The sequence below is a fragment of the Macrobrachium rosenbergii genome, chromosome 11, assembly GCF_040412425.1.
Source record: "Macrobrachium rosenbergii isolate ZJJX-2024 chromosome 11, ASM4041242v1, whole genome shotgun sequence".
Classification (NCBI taxonomy): domain Eukaryota; kingdom Metazoa; phylum Arthropoda; class Malacostraca; order Decapoda; family Palaemonidae; genus Macrobrachium; species Macrobrachium rosenbergii.
This window is the reverse complement of record NC_089751.1, coordinates 41,362,662-41,379,635: the sequence shown is the minus strand read 5'-3', so window position 1 is coordinate 41,379,635 and position 16,974 is coordinate 41,362,662. Positions and strand designations below refer to the sequence as shown.

The following is a 16,974-nucleotide window of genomic DNA, read 5'->3' as shown; positions in this document are numbered from 1 at the left end:
CATAAACCAATGCCTTGTGTATGTTTGTCATTGATCTACAGTCAGGAGGTATGATGAAATGTTCTGAGCTTACCTGATCTTCAGTCAAAGCCTTAGCCATTATGTAACATCTCCAGTAACAATACTAGAGGTCTGATGTAATTTTGTATGGTTTGAATTGTATTGTAATACTATGATACTAATGGTATGAAAAACATAAATGGAATACAGTAGAAAGCCTCCTATCCAGTGTCTTCTGGATCAAGAATGTTCTGGATAACTGGATTTTCTGGGTAACTAACCATAGGCCTAAAGTGCAGTCTTGCTTAATTCAGTCAGACTTGATAAAATAATAATAATGAATATATGTATGTGTATATATATATATATATATATATATATATATATATATATATATATATATATATATATATATTATATATATATATATATATATATATATATATATATATATATATATATGTAAAGGGGAGTATATATATATATGTAAAGGGGAGTGAGGAGTGGCAATCCGATTGCATGTGGCTGACATGGTTTGTTCCTTGAACAGATATAGTTCTCTTTGACTTTCATATATAGCCTTTACTTCTCTCTCCAGCAAGGAGAGTGAGTAGTGGTGATACACCTGTTACATGGGGCTGACATGGTTTGTTGCTTGAACAGATATACTTCTCTCTGACATCAATATATGCAATGAATAAAGGGGGGGGGTGTCCTATCACCATAAGAAAACTCTTCTATTGAGTAGCTTACTGTTGTCATCATAGGGGATCTCCTCATAGGATGTCTTCTCTGTTGCTGATGCACATTCCATTGACAGTGCTAGGACATCTCCTCTGTCGACAGGGTGTCCTATCATCATAGGACAACTCTTCTGAGTAGCTTGTGATGTCATCATAGGAGATCTCTTCAGAGGACGTCTCCTCTGTTGTCGACTAGGGCATCTCCTCTGTTGACAGGGTGCCATCATCATAGGACAACTGCTCTTTTGATTGGATTATTGTTGTCATCATAGGTAATCTCCTCATATGACATCTCCTCTGTTGCTGATGCACATTCCATTGACAGTTCTAGGACATCTCTGTCGGCAGTGCAAAGTCCACTGACAATAGAGTACTAAGCATGTTTCTACATAGAACATCTTATCATAAGACATCCCCTGGGGTTATCCTATCATCCTCTCTGTATACAGTGCTGGTGAATGGGGTTGCAATAGCATGCTCAATACAAACATCAGTCAGACACAGTCCAGGACGAGGGATGTGTGTCAGACAAATTCTGTCACTGGAGTCTATACCCATGCACAGGTACAGGAGCTCCACTTCTTTGGCAACATGACGTGATTGAGCATGCCTACTTTCCCTTGTCAGTTTCTTCTATCAGACTGGTTTTCATACAATAATGTATATACATGAACTTCTACGCCCATGGAATTTTGATCAGTGGTTCTTAACTATGCTCAACCACTCAAGCTTCCGGTATTGATGAGACCTGACATGTCAGCTCTGTGACAGTGGTAGTACTCGGACAGACAGAAGTACCTTCGGTATGATTGCAGTTTCGATGAAATCAGGGGATAGGATGGTTAATCGCGTTTTCTGGTTCTCGCTTGACCTTGAAAGGAGATTGATCATACTCTTTCTTCTCTCGATTCCTGTTGTTGGCTCTGTTCTGATCTGCGTATTCTACACATTTGAAGGTTACCAATTTGATTGATCATTTTCCCTTCGATGGTCCTCTTGCACCAAAGACAGCATGACTTCTGTGTTACCTACATAGTCTAGCCATTTAACCCAAAGCTAACGACTAGTTCCTTGGCTTTCAGCTGCCCAAGAAACGATGGCAAAGGGACCCTTTTTCTAGCAAACGAGCCGATCATCCGAGCTTACCGTGAAACTTCCTACTGGTCATCAGTACGTTTCGGGTAAGATCTCTGGAAGGCAAAGTCATCCATATGTCTGTCACATTCAGAAAGGACATGTAGTTCGAGTACTAGGCTAGAATGTATTTGTAAAATTTGCATGCATATCCTCTTACCTTGGAGTGTTGGCCATAGGCAACAGATCATTTCTCTGCCTATGGAAATGACCTTCCAAACGTACCCTGCAATTTCATGGTGGTCATCAGTACGTTTGAAGCAACATCTCTAGGGTCCACAGTCATCCATCGATCTATGGAATTCAGTTAGAACTCGTCGATCTGGTACTAGGATAGAATGTACTTGTGCAGTTCACATTCTTATCCTTTTACCTTGGGTATTGCCCTTGGGTCCTTGGACTCCTTTTCCTTGGATCCTTGGTGGGTGCTTAATAAGTCATGTAGGACAGGTTGTATCTCACCTAAGGTGTGTGGCTACAAGAAGGTATAGGTGGGACTGGCTTCCTACCTTCCTCCTGCTTTCCGTCCTCTTCCAGTGGACAGAGGAAGAGTGAACAATCTGTCACGAGCTGGACTGGCTTGCATGCAGGTGATCTGAAAGACTGAGTATCCTGTCTATAATCCATTTTTTGTTTGGATTAATAAATGCATTTCCTTCCTTCTCTCTAATAAGGAGAGAGAAGGACTGACTATGGGCAAGCCAGTTGGTTTTTCAGCTACACAGTCTTCGACAATTGTGGGTTCCTCTGCACCTTTCAATTCAAGGGTCTTCATACTTCCCTTTGATTCAAAGTGCCCAGAAGTCTGGCAGTTGAACATCCCACATGTTCAACAGATCATAGGTTTGGTATACTTCATTTGCTCTTTCATGACCAGGAAGAGAATACCAGGTGAGCCAAACTACCAGTCAGTTAAGAGAATTACTTGGAATCCTCTCTCCAATAGTAAGTCTCCATATGTAAAGACTGAGGGTTTGTATTCATGTAGGAACAGATGACAAATTTTTAATTAATTTGTATTTTTCCTAGCACACAAACCTGAGGTCTTTACATAAAAGGCCCACCTCTTACCACTCCTCGTTCTTTGACCTGGGCCAAAAAGTAAACTAAAGAGGCTGAATGCATAACAGTTGTGTGGGTGGTACTTACGCCCCTACCATAGGTAACTGTTACCATAACTGACATGCAAAGGTTTAACGGCCGGACTTTCCAGCTTCGCTGAGAGTTATCCATATGTAATGACTTCAGGTTTGAATTTTAGGAAAAATACAAATTAATTAAAAATTTGTCATATATACATACATACACAGGCAGTCCCTGGTTACTGGTGGGGGTTCTGTTCTGAGGGTGTGATGATAACCGAAAATCGCTGCTAACCGGAATTTTCAGGACTTATCAGTGCCGAAAAGCGCCGATTTTCGGTTATCAGCGCTTCTGTTAGGTATGTATCGGTACCAATACCCAATTATCAGCGATTTTTGGTGCCAAAAATTGCAGATTTTCCTCGCTAGACAAGTGCTGTAAAACTGGATCGCCGTTAACCCTTAAATGCTGAGCTTCTACTTACAAAAGTGTCTGCCATATGCCGACGGGGTTTGAGAGTTAGCGCCAAAGCGGAAAGAAAGTTTTTTTTTAAAAAATCACAGCACGCTTAGTTTTTAAGATTAAGAGTTCATTTTTGGCTCCTTTTTTTCTCATTGCCTGAAGTTTAGTATGCAACCATCAGAAATGAAAAAAAATATTATCATATATAAATATTGGAATATATGACAGCGCAAAAAAAAAATTTCATGTATAATTGTATACAAATCGCGCTGTGAGCAAAACGGTTCAAGCTAATGAGTTATTTTTTTTCGTTGTATTGTACACTAAATTGTGATGATTTTGGTATATAACAAATTGTAAAACGATCAACGCAACACAGAGAAAGTATTATCACAAAAGGATGCATGAATTCGTAACGTGCGGACGTAAAAAAAGAAAGTTTTTTCAAAAATTCACCATAAATCGAAATATTGTGCTAGAGACTTCCCGTTTGTTGCAAAATGAAGGTAAATGCTTGAATATTACTAGAATGTAAGAGTTTTAGCTTACAATTGCATTTTTCGAACAATTCGGTCGAGTGAAAGTTGACTGAAGGTTGAAATTTCTGCACTTATCGTGATTTATATGAAAATATTTCAAAACTGATAAAAGCTACAACCATGAGTTATTTTTTTTGTATTCTAAATGAAATTTTGCACATTTTCATATATAAAACTTTATGTAACAGCTAATATAAAACGGTGCAAAAACTACGACAAAGTGACTAAAGAAATTCTGAGATTTTCAGCAGTTAGCGTGCGTGTACGTAAGGAAAAAGTTTTTTTCAAATTCACCATATAAATCGAAATATTGTGCTAGAGACTTCTCGTTTGTTGCAAAATGAAGGTAAATGATTGAATATTACTGGAATGCAAGAGTTTTAGCTTACAATTGCATTTTTCAACCATTTCGGTCAAGTCAAAGTTGACCCAAGGTTGAAATTTTGGCACTTGCCGTGATTTATATGAAAATATTTCAAAACTGATGAAAGTTACAACCATGAGTTATTTTTTGTTGTATTCTAAATGAAACTGCCCACGTTTTCATATATAAAATGTTATGTAATGGCTAATATAAAACAGTGCAAAAATTACGACAAAGTGACTAAAGAATTTCTGAGATTTTCAGCAGAGTTAGTGCGTGCGGACGTAAGGAAAAAGTTTTTTTAAAAAATTCACCATAAATTGAAATATTGTGCTAGAGACTTCTCGTTTGTTGCAAAGTGAGGATAAATGATTGAATATTACTAGAATGTAAGAATTTTAGCTTACAATTGCATTTTTCAACCATTTTGGTTGAGTCAAAGTTGACCGAAGGTTGAAATTTTGGCACTTATTGTGATTTATATGAAAATATTTCAAAACTGATAAAAGCTACAACCATGAGTTATTTTTTGATGTATTCTAAATGAAATTCCGCACATTTTCATATATAAAACTTTATGTAACGGCTAATACAAAACTGTGCAAAAATTACGACAAAGTGACTACAGAATTTCTGAGATTTCCAGCAGAGTTAGCTGATGCTTTCTTTTGGGATAAGAAAGAAATTCGCGCATGCGCAGCTGGGTTACGCTTGTAAACAAAACAACAGCATGATCTGTGAACTCCCAGCATCCCTCAAGGTGTGTGATTTAAAATTTTTCGCAAATAAGGCCTATAAGTATTTTTCCGCGAATATTTAAAAAACTTTTTGTAGTTGACGTATTTTACGTCCACTTGGCACCCGACAGACAATTTTTGTCGACGTAAAATACGTCCAGTCGGCGTTAAAGGGTTAACCGGGGACTGCCTGTATATATATATATATATATATATATATATATATATATATATATATATATATATATATATATATATATATATATATATATACACACACACACACACACACACACACACACACACACACACACACACACACACACACACACACACACACACACACACACAGTAGAACCCCAGTCCTCGACTGTACTAGAACTCGACATAATCGGATTTCGACACGAAATGTTGAGTAAATTTTGCGTCGGAGCTTGAACAACAAACCGGAATCTGACCCGATGAATCATATGATGTTTGTAGAAAAAAGTTTCGGGCGGTTGCCGCTAGTTGGCGTTGTTGGTGGTATTCTTCCCATGTGTATTTAAAAGCATTTAAAGCCCACACATGCTGCTTCTGCTGTTGTTTGGAGAAGTACACCTTGTACAGGTATATATCATCATTTTTTTGGCTTTCTGCACTGAATTTTCCTCCAATCATGGGTCCCAATATGTTATGGTATAATGTTTACTGAAAGATGTTTTACAGTGATTTTGCACACTATTCCAGTAGACTATGAAATTTACCATAAATACTGAACTTAAACAATGTTTATGTAATTAGTACCGCGATACACCACCAGGGTGGCGCTGTGGTTTGTTTACATCTGCTCATGCCACAAGCTGCCGAGTTCCGACGTAATTTAGGAAATTTTTCTTAATTTTATGATAACAGACATACAGTAATTCGGCTTATAAATACTGTATTATTAATTTAATGTGATAATCAGGCTTATTTTTCAATGTTATCATTATTAACAACAGTTTTTGCGTATACCCGTTACAGTACATTCTAGTAGTGCCTATAGGGTACCTAGCCTAGCCTATGGCGCTCGGTTTACCATCGGTAATACGGCTGCATTGGTCGTAGGCCAATTTTTTTGATACAGTATGCATTTAAAAATGTAAAAAGTGCCTCTGATACAGTAAGTTATTCAACTCTGAACTTATTTAATTGTAATTTGTGTAATGTTTTGTATAAAAAGGCAAGGTTGGGGTAATGACTGGTGGTCAGGAATGGATTAATCCATTTTCAGTTATTTCTTATGGGAGAAATTAACTCAGAATTCGACTAAATCGAATCTCGACGCTTCTTCTGGGCAATTAGTGTCGAGGATATAGGGTTCTACTGTATTATATATATATATATATATATATATATATATATATATATATATATATACATACATACATACATACATACATATGCAGTCCCTAGTTATTAGCGGGAGTTCTGTTCCGATGGCGTGACAACAAGTGAAAACTGCCAATAAGTGCCAGAAATCACTGATTTTTGGTTATCAGCACCTCTGTTAAGTATGTATTGGCACCGATAAGCAGAAATTGGTGCATATCAGCACCGAAAATCGCTGCACATCAGCACCGAAAATCACTGATTTTCGTCGCTAGACAAGCGCCAAAAAACTGGATTACCGATAACTGGGGACTGCCTGTCTATATATATATATATACACATAATTTTTGCATGAATCATCCTAAATAGGAACAATAGTTCATTATTACCATATTTTGAAAATTCAGTAACTATATTATCATCATGTTTTGAAAATTCAGTAACAATGTGCATATTAAAGTGTAATAATTTACAAAAACACTTAAAATCAATGAATACTTACTTGTACAGCAATGACATTCTGTAAGGTATCTACAGCACTCTGGCAAGGTGGTCTGCTCATCTCTGACTCACTAATAGGTGGAGCCTCATCACTAGTTAATGTTCGTACACAAGCTTCTGTAGCATCACAGATGCTAGTTAAATTGTAGCCTCCTTCAAGTGCCAAGACAACCTGATGGTTATAAATTAATTACTATATATATTATATAAAATTACTACAGTAGTTTTAGCAAGGTAGAAATAAAAATTACAATTACATAGGCCTTTAAAATAACTACCAATTTGAAGTCAAGCTTCCATATTTTACATATGATCAGACATTCAAAGTAATAAATTAATGTTTCCACTCATTAACTCTTACGTTTCATAGCATTTTCTTACAGTAGTAACAACAGTATAATGATTGTTACTGAAAAAATTTAATTATAAAGAGAATACCCTCATAAAATATTTAGCCCTTATACACCCTGAACTAAACGAACATAAGAAATAATGAACTATAATTAATGGAATCTTAAATCAACCTTAAAAAGAAAATGACATACAAAATGGTATTGCACCTTCAGTAAAAAATCCTTCTGTTTTCCTGCTGGAATAGGGGAACTATTCACATTACCTTTACAAGAAATTGCACAAATAAGAGTCTCATCTATGTAATTTATAATCAACAATAAGCATTTAGTAAAACTCTGTCAAAATAGATTTCAATACAAGATCATTATATGTACCGAAATTTTACGCAAATTAAACATTTCATGGACTCATCATGTAACAGAGCAATTCTACAAAATAACCATACTACAGTACAAAATGTTGGCTTCTTCATTTATAAGTCTATGAACCAATACTGAATAAGGATTATTACTTTCTCACATTTAATTGAAGACATAATTAGATAATACAGGAAGCACCATGTTCATCTTACATGATGCTCTCCTCCCTACAAAACTGATCTTCATCCAAGAATTTAGTTAAAATCTGACATCTGAAGACACTCTAGTAATGGCTGCATCATGTCAGTGAAATTTTAACCACAAACAATCTTAGTCATTTACGGGATAAGTGCTTTATTTTTTTCAGTGGGATAAGATAATAAACGCCCGATTACAAATATGGCTTGGTTTTATGTTTGTGCCAAGCTTATTTTACTTTACCTCCAATCCCACTTCCATTCTTTCATCTTGCTGTCCCACCACTCCTACTCCCTCTTTTCAGTGTAATAAGCACTACAAAGCTTAAAGTGCCCCAGTGCTCATAGAGATGAATTTTCATAAATCAAATCAAATCAAAGTGTATAGGCTGTGATAAGCAGTCTGAGGACAAGTAAAATAAGCTAGTCTATGAAGGACAAAATTCTCAGTATTTGGTAAATTATACAAGACCTTCACCCTAAAAAAAAAAAAAAATGCACTGTAAAAGACAATTTTATCCAACTGGAGGCTATGGCATGTATTCTAACAGTGTTTAAGATATGTTAGGAAATTTTCAATTTAATATTTTTAACATTTAAAATGGATTTCTCAGTATATAATCCTATCATACAGAGATGCACCTGTAGTCTGTATGTACAATCACTCAAAAAAGTTTTGCAACATGCTTCAAAACTTTTCGGACAACAGCTTATAATAGCGACATCTGGCGCTATTTGGCAACTCAGTTGTAAGCGCGTGAAACAACTGAATACTAGTGGTGGGTCCGAGAAATTACCTGCAGTTTCCCTTAAAGGGCTTTTTCTGATACTGCTTACTGTTGTCATATTTTACTTAATTAAAGGATGTTACTATAATACTTCAGAGGTCATCGCTGTTCTTATGTTTTAATATTTTCATCTCCAATTGCCATCACTATCGTTGTTTTATCTCCTTCATATGTGTGAACTTTGTAGACATAGGCCTACGACTGTTACAAGTTGAACTATTACTCTTATTGACATCAACAAATACGACTTTTGTAAACATTTCCTTCACATTATTATTAATTAAATTTTTGAATGACTAATCCTATGTATATTGTGAACTAGTGAAACTTAATATAAAATATACTGAACTAGACTAACAGATTTCACGTCTATTTTTGTAATACATAGAATATAATCGCACACACACATACATATATACATATTATTATATATATATATATATATATATATATATATATATATATATATATATATATATATATATATATATATATATATATATATAATGTCGATTATCATGTGTAATTTCTCATTTCTTTCATTGCTACTTAGGCCTATCACTTTGATGCCTCTTATGAAGTTAACTGAATATATAACACCTATTGTTGTATTTCTTATTATCTAAGTGTCTAAAGAATTAAAATTAGCTAGAAGTTCAACATTAATTTAGTTAATGCTAGATGCCAGCAGTGAAGAAGACTACCATGCTCATCAGTGGAGAATGTCTCCTCCTCATCGCAAAAGATGACTCAGACAGAAATCATCGGCCGCTGGATTATATTATAACGCAAACCCTAGCCTCTATTCTTTGTGTTTCGCTGATATGAAGTGTTTCTTGGCAGGCGTATGATGAAATAATATCTTGGTCTCATGTAGCCTGTTACGGATGGTTTGAGCAGCAACTTAAAGGGAGAGCGTAATGTTTCTCTTTATAGCAACATCGGTTGTCAGGGGAGTTCTGGAGCTCCTTCAGTGATCATCCGATGATGATCAACACTAGTGCAACAATGGGGTTGTCCTCCAGTTTTTACAATGAATTTATCATGTTTCCTCGTTCTCTCTGTTGTTGTATCCTCTATACATGGTTGTTTTATTTACGCTAAGCTGCCGAGCAATATCTACGATAGAAACACTAGTCTTATGCAAGCTAATGATTGTGGTGCCACTTAGTCTGTTGCCCATCTTATCGGTGCTAGTGACAAGACAGTTTAAACTTTTCCTGCCCGAATGTGGAGTCACACGACAACATACGACGTTATGAGATTTTTTCTTTTTTTGTTTGTGACAACGATAATGGTTGAATTCTTTCTTTCTTTATTTATATATAATTTCATTGATGGTTATTCAATATTATTTTATTAGTCAATAAGCTTTTATCTGGATTCGAAATATAGTTTCTTCTTTGACTCTTTTGCCCAATCATCTGAAGTGAAATTTTTCAAAATGTTTCGTCATTTTACGTAATATGAATTTTTCACTCACCATTCTTTTTTATATTGTTAACCGTATGATTAATAACCAAAATCGAATAAGAAAATTACATTTCCTTGTAAAAATCAAAAGAACAAATTACTGTTCGGTGAACGAAAACTTCTGGAACATGTTGCAAAACAAATTTGAGTGACTGTACAAAAGTATTAACATTCAAACAACTCACAGGCAACTTTAAAGCGGAAATAAACCTCCAGACCATTCCTAGACAATTTTAAAGCTCAACTAGAGTCGTTTATGCTAATTACAAAGAATAACAAAATAAGAAAAAAAGAAGTGTAACGAAGAGCCCATGGAAATTCTAGCACACAAAACATCATAAATTTATTCTTTATATACATTACTAATTCAAATATTTTACATCTATAAGACTACTTAAAAAAGAAAAGGCAACTGATTCTCTTACCTTGCCTCGTGCAAGTGTCATTAGCTGTTTGGTCATGTGAGCAAAACAATTAGCAGAGACTTTGTAACCACCAAGTGGAGAAGGATGACCTTCTGCTGCATCAAATCCTGCACTCACCAGGATAATTTCTGGATCAAAATCCTGTAAAGAATTATGTAGAATACCAATAACATCAAAACTCCCTGTAATTCTATTATGAACATGCATGTCTTAAAACCTCTTCCTCTATCACTGAAGCTTAAACAAAATACTAACTGATTTAACAACTGTGAATGCAATCGGCATATATTCCTGCAATTCTGAGATATGTTTCAGGAAATCATGCAGTAAACTGGCAAATTTTTAAAATTGTTTTAGCCCTTAGCCCTTTATCTATAGCACTTGAAATACAAAATAAAAAAAAGAAAAAAAATCACAGCATAATTTTTAATGCAAATAATAAATAAGTTGTAAAATACAGTAATTACCTTGGCAATAGGCATTACTACTGTTCTAAAGGCAGCCATATATTCAGCATCCCCCATTGGTGGATTTAAACCACCTGAGAAGGCAATGTTTACGTTGAATCCATATCCATCGCCTTCGCCCACCTTGAACAGAAAATATTATTGGTCATGTGTAGCAAGTAACCAGAACTTATGGAGGTATTCTGCTCTAAATATATATTATGTATATCATGTATGGTACAGTATAAATCATCAAGGGAAAGCATTCATCCAGACTATCATATACTGTAAAAGTAACCTTCTCAAATACAAAATAGTTTGCATTGACTGGTTTAAAACTATAAGTTATAATGGGCTTCTTGTATTGGGAATATCCAGCACACACATTTATGAAATTCCAAATTATTAAACACAAAAAACTACAGTGACTCTAGCATAGTGACACATTGACTTGAGTGTTAAATATTTCCAAAGTTGATATCAAAACAGATGACTAATCACAACTGACCTAAATAAATTACATTACAGTACTGTAGTCAGTACAGTACAAAAGATGGTGGTAACATACCTCTGTTGGAGCTCCAGTCCCAGGGAAAAAGCTTCCATCATCATATCGATGCATGGAAATGTAAAGGATATTTCTGTCGTCATAGAACATGGACTGAGTTCCATTCCCATGATGGACATCCTGAAAGTAATAAATCAAACACTTTACACTGAAACAAATATAGTAACCTGGAGCATATAACATCCTAATTGAAAAACTGAACTAGACCAGAGTACATAAGCAGAGTATAACAGTACTTACCCAGTCAATTATTAGAATTTTTTCAATATTGAGCTTCTGATGCAATTGTCTTGCTGCTATAGCAACAGAATTAAAAAAGCAAAAGCCCATTGCCTGTTGCCGTTCAGCATGATGACCTGGCGGTCTAACTAAGGCAAACCCATTTCGTAGCTCTCCTGTTGCAACTGTGGAGATAAGTAATTTAAAATTCATTACAGTAGTACAAAACTGCTTTAACTGGTATTTCCAATGGAAAATTCTTCATTAATACAGGCAACTGCAATTTATCTTACCTTTGAATGCCAAATCTATAACACAGCCTGCAGCCATTCTTGCCGCTGATGATGTATGCATTTCATTCCAAGTTGTGTCTGAATCTACACCCACACCACCACAATGTAATCTTACAAAACTTTTAATAGGTAACTCGGCAAATTTGCTGGGATCTAATCGGGATCGATTCCAAGGATTGGTACCTGAAATTATATAAGCTCTAAATTGTTCATACTGTGACAAGACTGTATAGCACTGATATGACACAAGATAACATGACAAAATGAATATGCAGTTCGTAACTTTAAAATTTACCCTAATACATGACAGTTCAAAAATGCTGTAGGCCTAATGAATTCTTTCTGTGTCATTTAAAAAAAAAAAAATGCAGAACTGCTTACCAAAGAGCAGTGTGTGCGCTTCACTGTGACAAGACTGTATTTCTTCAAGGGTAGCTTTACGTGGTCGTGTTCTATGGCAACGATGAATTAATCCTGTTTCTTGTAGTCTTGCCCATATGGACTGAAGACGACCTCCGTGTTCAGGGTGATGCGAATTATCTCCACAAATGCACTGATGTTTTAACATCAGATTGTCATATGCAAAACCTGTTGTTGCTCCCTGTAAAATAAACAAATTGTATGAATTAAGTATAACCTTCAGTAATAAAGACAACTTTTAAATTGCACTAATTCTGATAACTCATAATGTTAACAATTCAACTATGGGCACATTACTTACTATCCAGTAATTTGGTGCATGGTAAACCTCTAAAAACAAAAATCCTTAAAAAGCAACCTAATGATCACTAGTGTGAAACTTGCAGTAAACTGAATAAGTTACACAAACATAAAAATTTTTATTTTTAGCATCTTTCAAGTACTGATGATTAACAAGAAACAACATATTTCTTCATGCATAAGATTTACTTAATAATTTTCCACTAAACTTTTGTGAAGAATGAGTTGCGAACAGTATAAAAATCAGTATCTATGAGAATTTATGAAAAAAGGTACAAATATAAAAATTCATTTCTCTCTCCTTCACACTAACTATCTTGAAGAAAATCCTAATCCTAGAAAAGATTTATTTCATAGATTTAAGACATCTCTGATATTCATATTTTAATATAACTTTGATTGAAATTTTAGATTTTATTTTAGTATTTTTATAACAACCTTTACAAATATTTTAGTTTATCATTCATTTTCTAAATCACCTGCTGATGTATATTTGAAATGTTCAGCTCACTGAAAAGTTAGATCCTAACTCCCTAATCAGATGTAGAAGTTTTGGGTAATTGTCTTTTAATGTCAACCAGTAGCTCTTAACCATCAAAGCCATGTAGGTTATGCAAATAAAATTTGAAATATATAGTGAACTAACCTGTTTGTTCATACTCAAAGGTTCTTGTGGTGAGCCCTGAGGAGAAAGGGTTACAAGTGGCGAACTTAGGGCTCGAGATAAAGGTCTTGCTATGTGATTCCCAGACCGATGAGGGAAGGCAGAACCTGTAGCCAACCAATAAAACAAAAGGCATAGGTTACTGATTATTGCATAACATACAACAGAAAAGCACTTTACTTTTGAGAAAACTATACAGTACCTGTATGGTAAACAAATCCAAATCAACTAAAAATTTCAGTGATAGTTCACCTGAAATTTTTATAGTACAGCACTTCATAAAACTTACCGGTTGTAGAGTGTAGGGATGGTGGTTTTGCAGTTAAAAGTTCTCGTTGGTGCTTCAGGAACATAGCCCGGTCACGCTGTTGCCTCGCTATAGAGCTTTCTTCCATCTTTCGCTCAGTCAGATCTATAACCTGGAAATGATAATCTCTTAAATAATTTCTCAGATATAGATATTTACAAGAAACTAATTTGTACAGCTCAGCATAAAGCATGACTTACGGTAGTGAGTTTTATTGGGTACGTAATATTCCATTTGGCCAAAAAATGTAAAACAAAATAAAAACATATATATAAAGCTATTAGTTCTTTAAAAAAACTTACCCATTATCACACCAGTTCTTTACCATAACTATTTAAAATGCTGCTTCTACTTTCCTTTCTTATTCCTTGAGATACTAGTATTACTGATTAACTCTATACTGTATAAAACAGGCAGGTACCAGATGGAACAGATTTCTGAAGATGACTCCAATATTGTCTTAAACACTAAAGAAGACTTGGCTAATACAGTAATGGTAAGTGACCTTTGAAACTTTTCTAGCTTTGTCCTCAATAATTTGCAAACCTTGTACAGTATAAAGTTTTACCTTGAGTATTTTTTATATTAGTACTGTGCTGTTCATATTATTTTACCAAAGAGTACTAAAAATATTAGATCACACCTAGATTTAGGTCCTATTTCTATGTATCTGGAATCTGACATGCTAACAACACATACTGTAACTGATTTTATACAACTTTTTCCCAGTAATTTATTTGGAAAAATTAGTCCCCATTTTAGGTTAGACTGTTCTTTAAAAAATAAAGAACTATAAAACTACAGTATTTGAAACTCAAAATATATTAATTTAACAAATAAAATAATCCTTCTGCATGCAAGATCCAAGTTGTCAACAACAGATGTAAAACTTAGCTTAATATTGTTACCACAATACCCAACACAAGTAATTTTATTTAGCTCTGTAAAATGGGTTGTTAACATATTTCTTCCTTATTTTCTGACCTGTTGCTTTGAATCCCATGTTAAAAATACAGTTATTTTCAAATCATTTGTGTAGTACACTTCAAGTGAAAAAAAAAAAAAGCTTTTCTGAAATTTTATATAGTGCTTGCTTAATTTTTATAATGTAACCCATTTTTACAGAAGCAAACAAATAAAATATACTATAGAAAATTAGTATAAACTCACCTCTGGCTCTTCTTCATGCAGAACTTCCTCCTCTTCTTCCTGCATGCCAAAGGAGTTGCACAGGGAGGACAAGACAAACAATTAATTGAGTCAATTTGTGGGCTAAATACATTTGGATTTTCCTATAAGGTTGGTCACTTAAGACTTGCAGGGGAAATGAAGCATGACTTGAAAAGGGAAGGACATGATACATGCTAAAAAAAAAAAAAAAAAGGCTAAATGTTCCACACATTCAGTTCATGTACAGTACAAGCGCCTCCTGAGAAGGACTTACCAAAGGCTTTTGAGTGTTGAAAATGTGGCCCTATATTCTCAAGGGAAATTGCAATGCCATGGTGCCAAATTTAACTTTAATGAAACAAAGGTTTTAGTTTTTCATTATGCTCTACAGAAATAAAAATTTATGTGTTTTTACTTTGCTATGTCATGAATCTCCAAGTTTCAAAGTGGAAAAATATTTTACAAGCTCATTAGGTATCAAGGACATTTTCAGCACAACTACAATTAATTTCCCATTGATATTTTAGGGCCAGTGTTCTAATGTGACTGACAACATCAAGTACAGTATTTAAAAATAATATGATACAGTAAAGCAAAAGATTTTTGCATTGTAGCTCCCAAAATTGCCTTAAGTGAAAATTATTAACTATGTACATTAATCATGCAAGTAAGTATCAATGTATTGAACAAGTTATGAGAGTACTTGAGCTTTCACATCTATAATACTGGCTCATCGAAGGCAGCAATAAAGACATATGTCTTGCCTAATATACATCAAGTCCAAGTGTCACAAAATAATTCCTCCGGCTCTCTTTGCAAAAGATGAAAAACCTGTTGTAGGTGACAAACAACTCAAATGAATTGAAAGCCAGTTTAATAGTGTAACATATGGTGGCTTCTTTAAAGGTTATGGAAGGTTGCTGGCAATTATCCTCTGTTGGCAAGCTTATGCTTTCAAAATAATTTTAATTTTTTCACTGTTATTTCTGTGAATTCATCATATGTGTTATATGTTTGCTCGGTCTACTCCAAAATGTCAACTCTCTTTATAACATAGAATAGCCCCCTTACTCTTTGCTTATTTCATTCTTGAATTTACTCAGTTTAATTACAACCCCATTTTCCAAAAAATATTTTAATGTATATTTTAAAACTGATTTCTCTCCATTACTTCTCAGAAACTGCATACCAATTTTAGGAAAACAATTTTGAAAAAGTATTTCAAGGGCTGTTATATAAATGTCAATTTCAAAACTATCAAAAGTACTTAATGGCTTCTGAATACAGTATTCGGTTACAGGAACTGTACGTTTGCCTAATGGTTTACATTACATACCTATGTGAATTTTAATGTGAAATTTTGGAGGAATTTAATGAACAGTTTCTACATATCTTGTATGGTTAACTCAGTGTTTTGTTACATCTGTCTAGTAATGTCTGCTCCTTTTTCTTTTATTAATCACCTTGGTGGTACTGCCTAAACTTTGCATTATACAGCCATTATTACTATTACTACTACTGCATCTACATTTGTATGCATGGGTATATATACAATAATTCATAGACTGGGGTTGTTGCATATTGTCAAACATGCTTCATCAGCCAACAGGGCAAGATGGAAAACATGCAAGAGCTCCTGTCTCCATTATTTTAAATAATAATAATAACAATATTATTTTTATTATTATTTTTTTTTTTTTGTCTATCACATTCATCCTATTCAACTGGGTGGTTTTTATAGTGTGGGGTTTCGGGTTGCATTCTGCCTCCTTAGGAGTCCATTTTTCTCACTATGTGTGCTGTTTCTAATAGCACACTCTTCTGCAAGAATCCTGGAACTACTTTGGCTTCATGTTTTTCCAGGTTCCTTTTCAGGGATCCCGGTACCGTTCCTAGTGTTCCTATGATTATGGGTACAATTTCCACTGGCATACCCTCTATCCTTCTTATTTCTATTTTCAGGTCTTGATACTTATCAGTTTTTTCTCTTTCTTTCTCATCTACTCGGGCATCCCATGGTATTGCAACATCAATGAGTACTACTTTCTTCTAGATTTTGTCAATCAGCATTAAGT

The 16,974-nt window shown here is 34.5% G+C and overlaps 1 protein-coding gene and 1 long non-coding RNA gene across 27 annotated transcripts in view; one reads left to right on the top strand and one right to left on the bottom strand.

The window, feature by feature from the left end:
• The window catches only part of LOC136843362 (uncharacterized), a 54,006-nt gene extending 38,949 nt beyond the window's left edge, over window positions 1–15,057 (top strand). Inside the window, exons 3-4 of the long non-coding RNA XR_010854531.1 lie at window positions 14,143–14,225; window positions 14,921–15,057. This is a non-coding gene — a long non-coding RNA (uncharacterized lncRNA). The remainder of the gene's footprint in view (window positions 1–14,142; window positions 14,226–14,920) is intronic.
• Window positions 1–16,974, bottom strand: part of HDAC4 (histone deacetylase 4) — a 441,670-nt gene that overhangs the window by 13,104 nt on the left and 411,592 nt on the right. For 22 of the 26 annotated variants that reach the window (XM_067111678.1, XM_067111667.1, XM_067111673.1 and 19 more), the window contains 10 exons: window positions 14,900–14,938; window positions 13,712–13,841; window positions 13,405–13,529; window positions 12,420–12,639; window positions 12,039–12,221; window positions 11,767–11,930; window positions 11,527–11,646; window positions 10,980–11,102; window positions 10,513–10,653; window positions 6,918–7,088 (listed from right to left, as the gene is read on the bottom strand). In XM_067111678.1, coding sequence (XP_066967779.1) covers window positions 6,918–7,088; window positions 10,513–10,653; window positions 10,980–11,102; window positions 11,527–11,646; window positions 11,767–11,930; window positions 12,039–12,221; window positions 12,420–12,639; window positions 13,405–13,529; window positions 13,712–13,841; window positions 14,900–14,938 — 1,416 coding nt within the window. The remainder of the gene's footprint in view (window positions 1–6,917; window positions 7,089–10,512; window positions 10,654–10,979; window positions 11,103–11,526; window positions 11,647–11,766; window positions 11,931–12,038; window positions 12,222–12,419; window positions 12,640–13,404; window positions 13,530–13,711; window positions 13,842–14,899; window positions 14,939–16,974) is intronic. The other 4 variants (XM_067111668.1, XM_067111677.1, XM_067111676.1 and 1 more) reach the window with 1 other exon arrangement.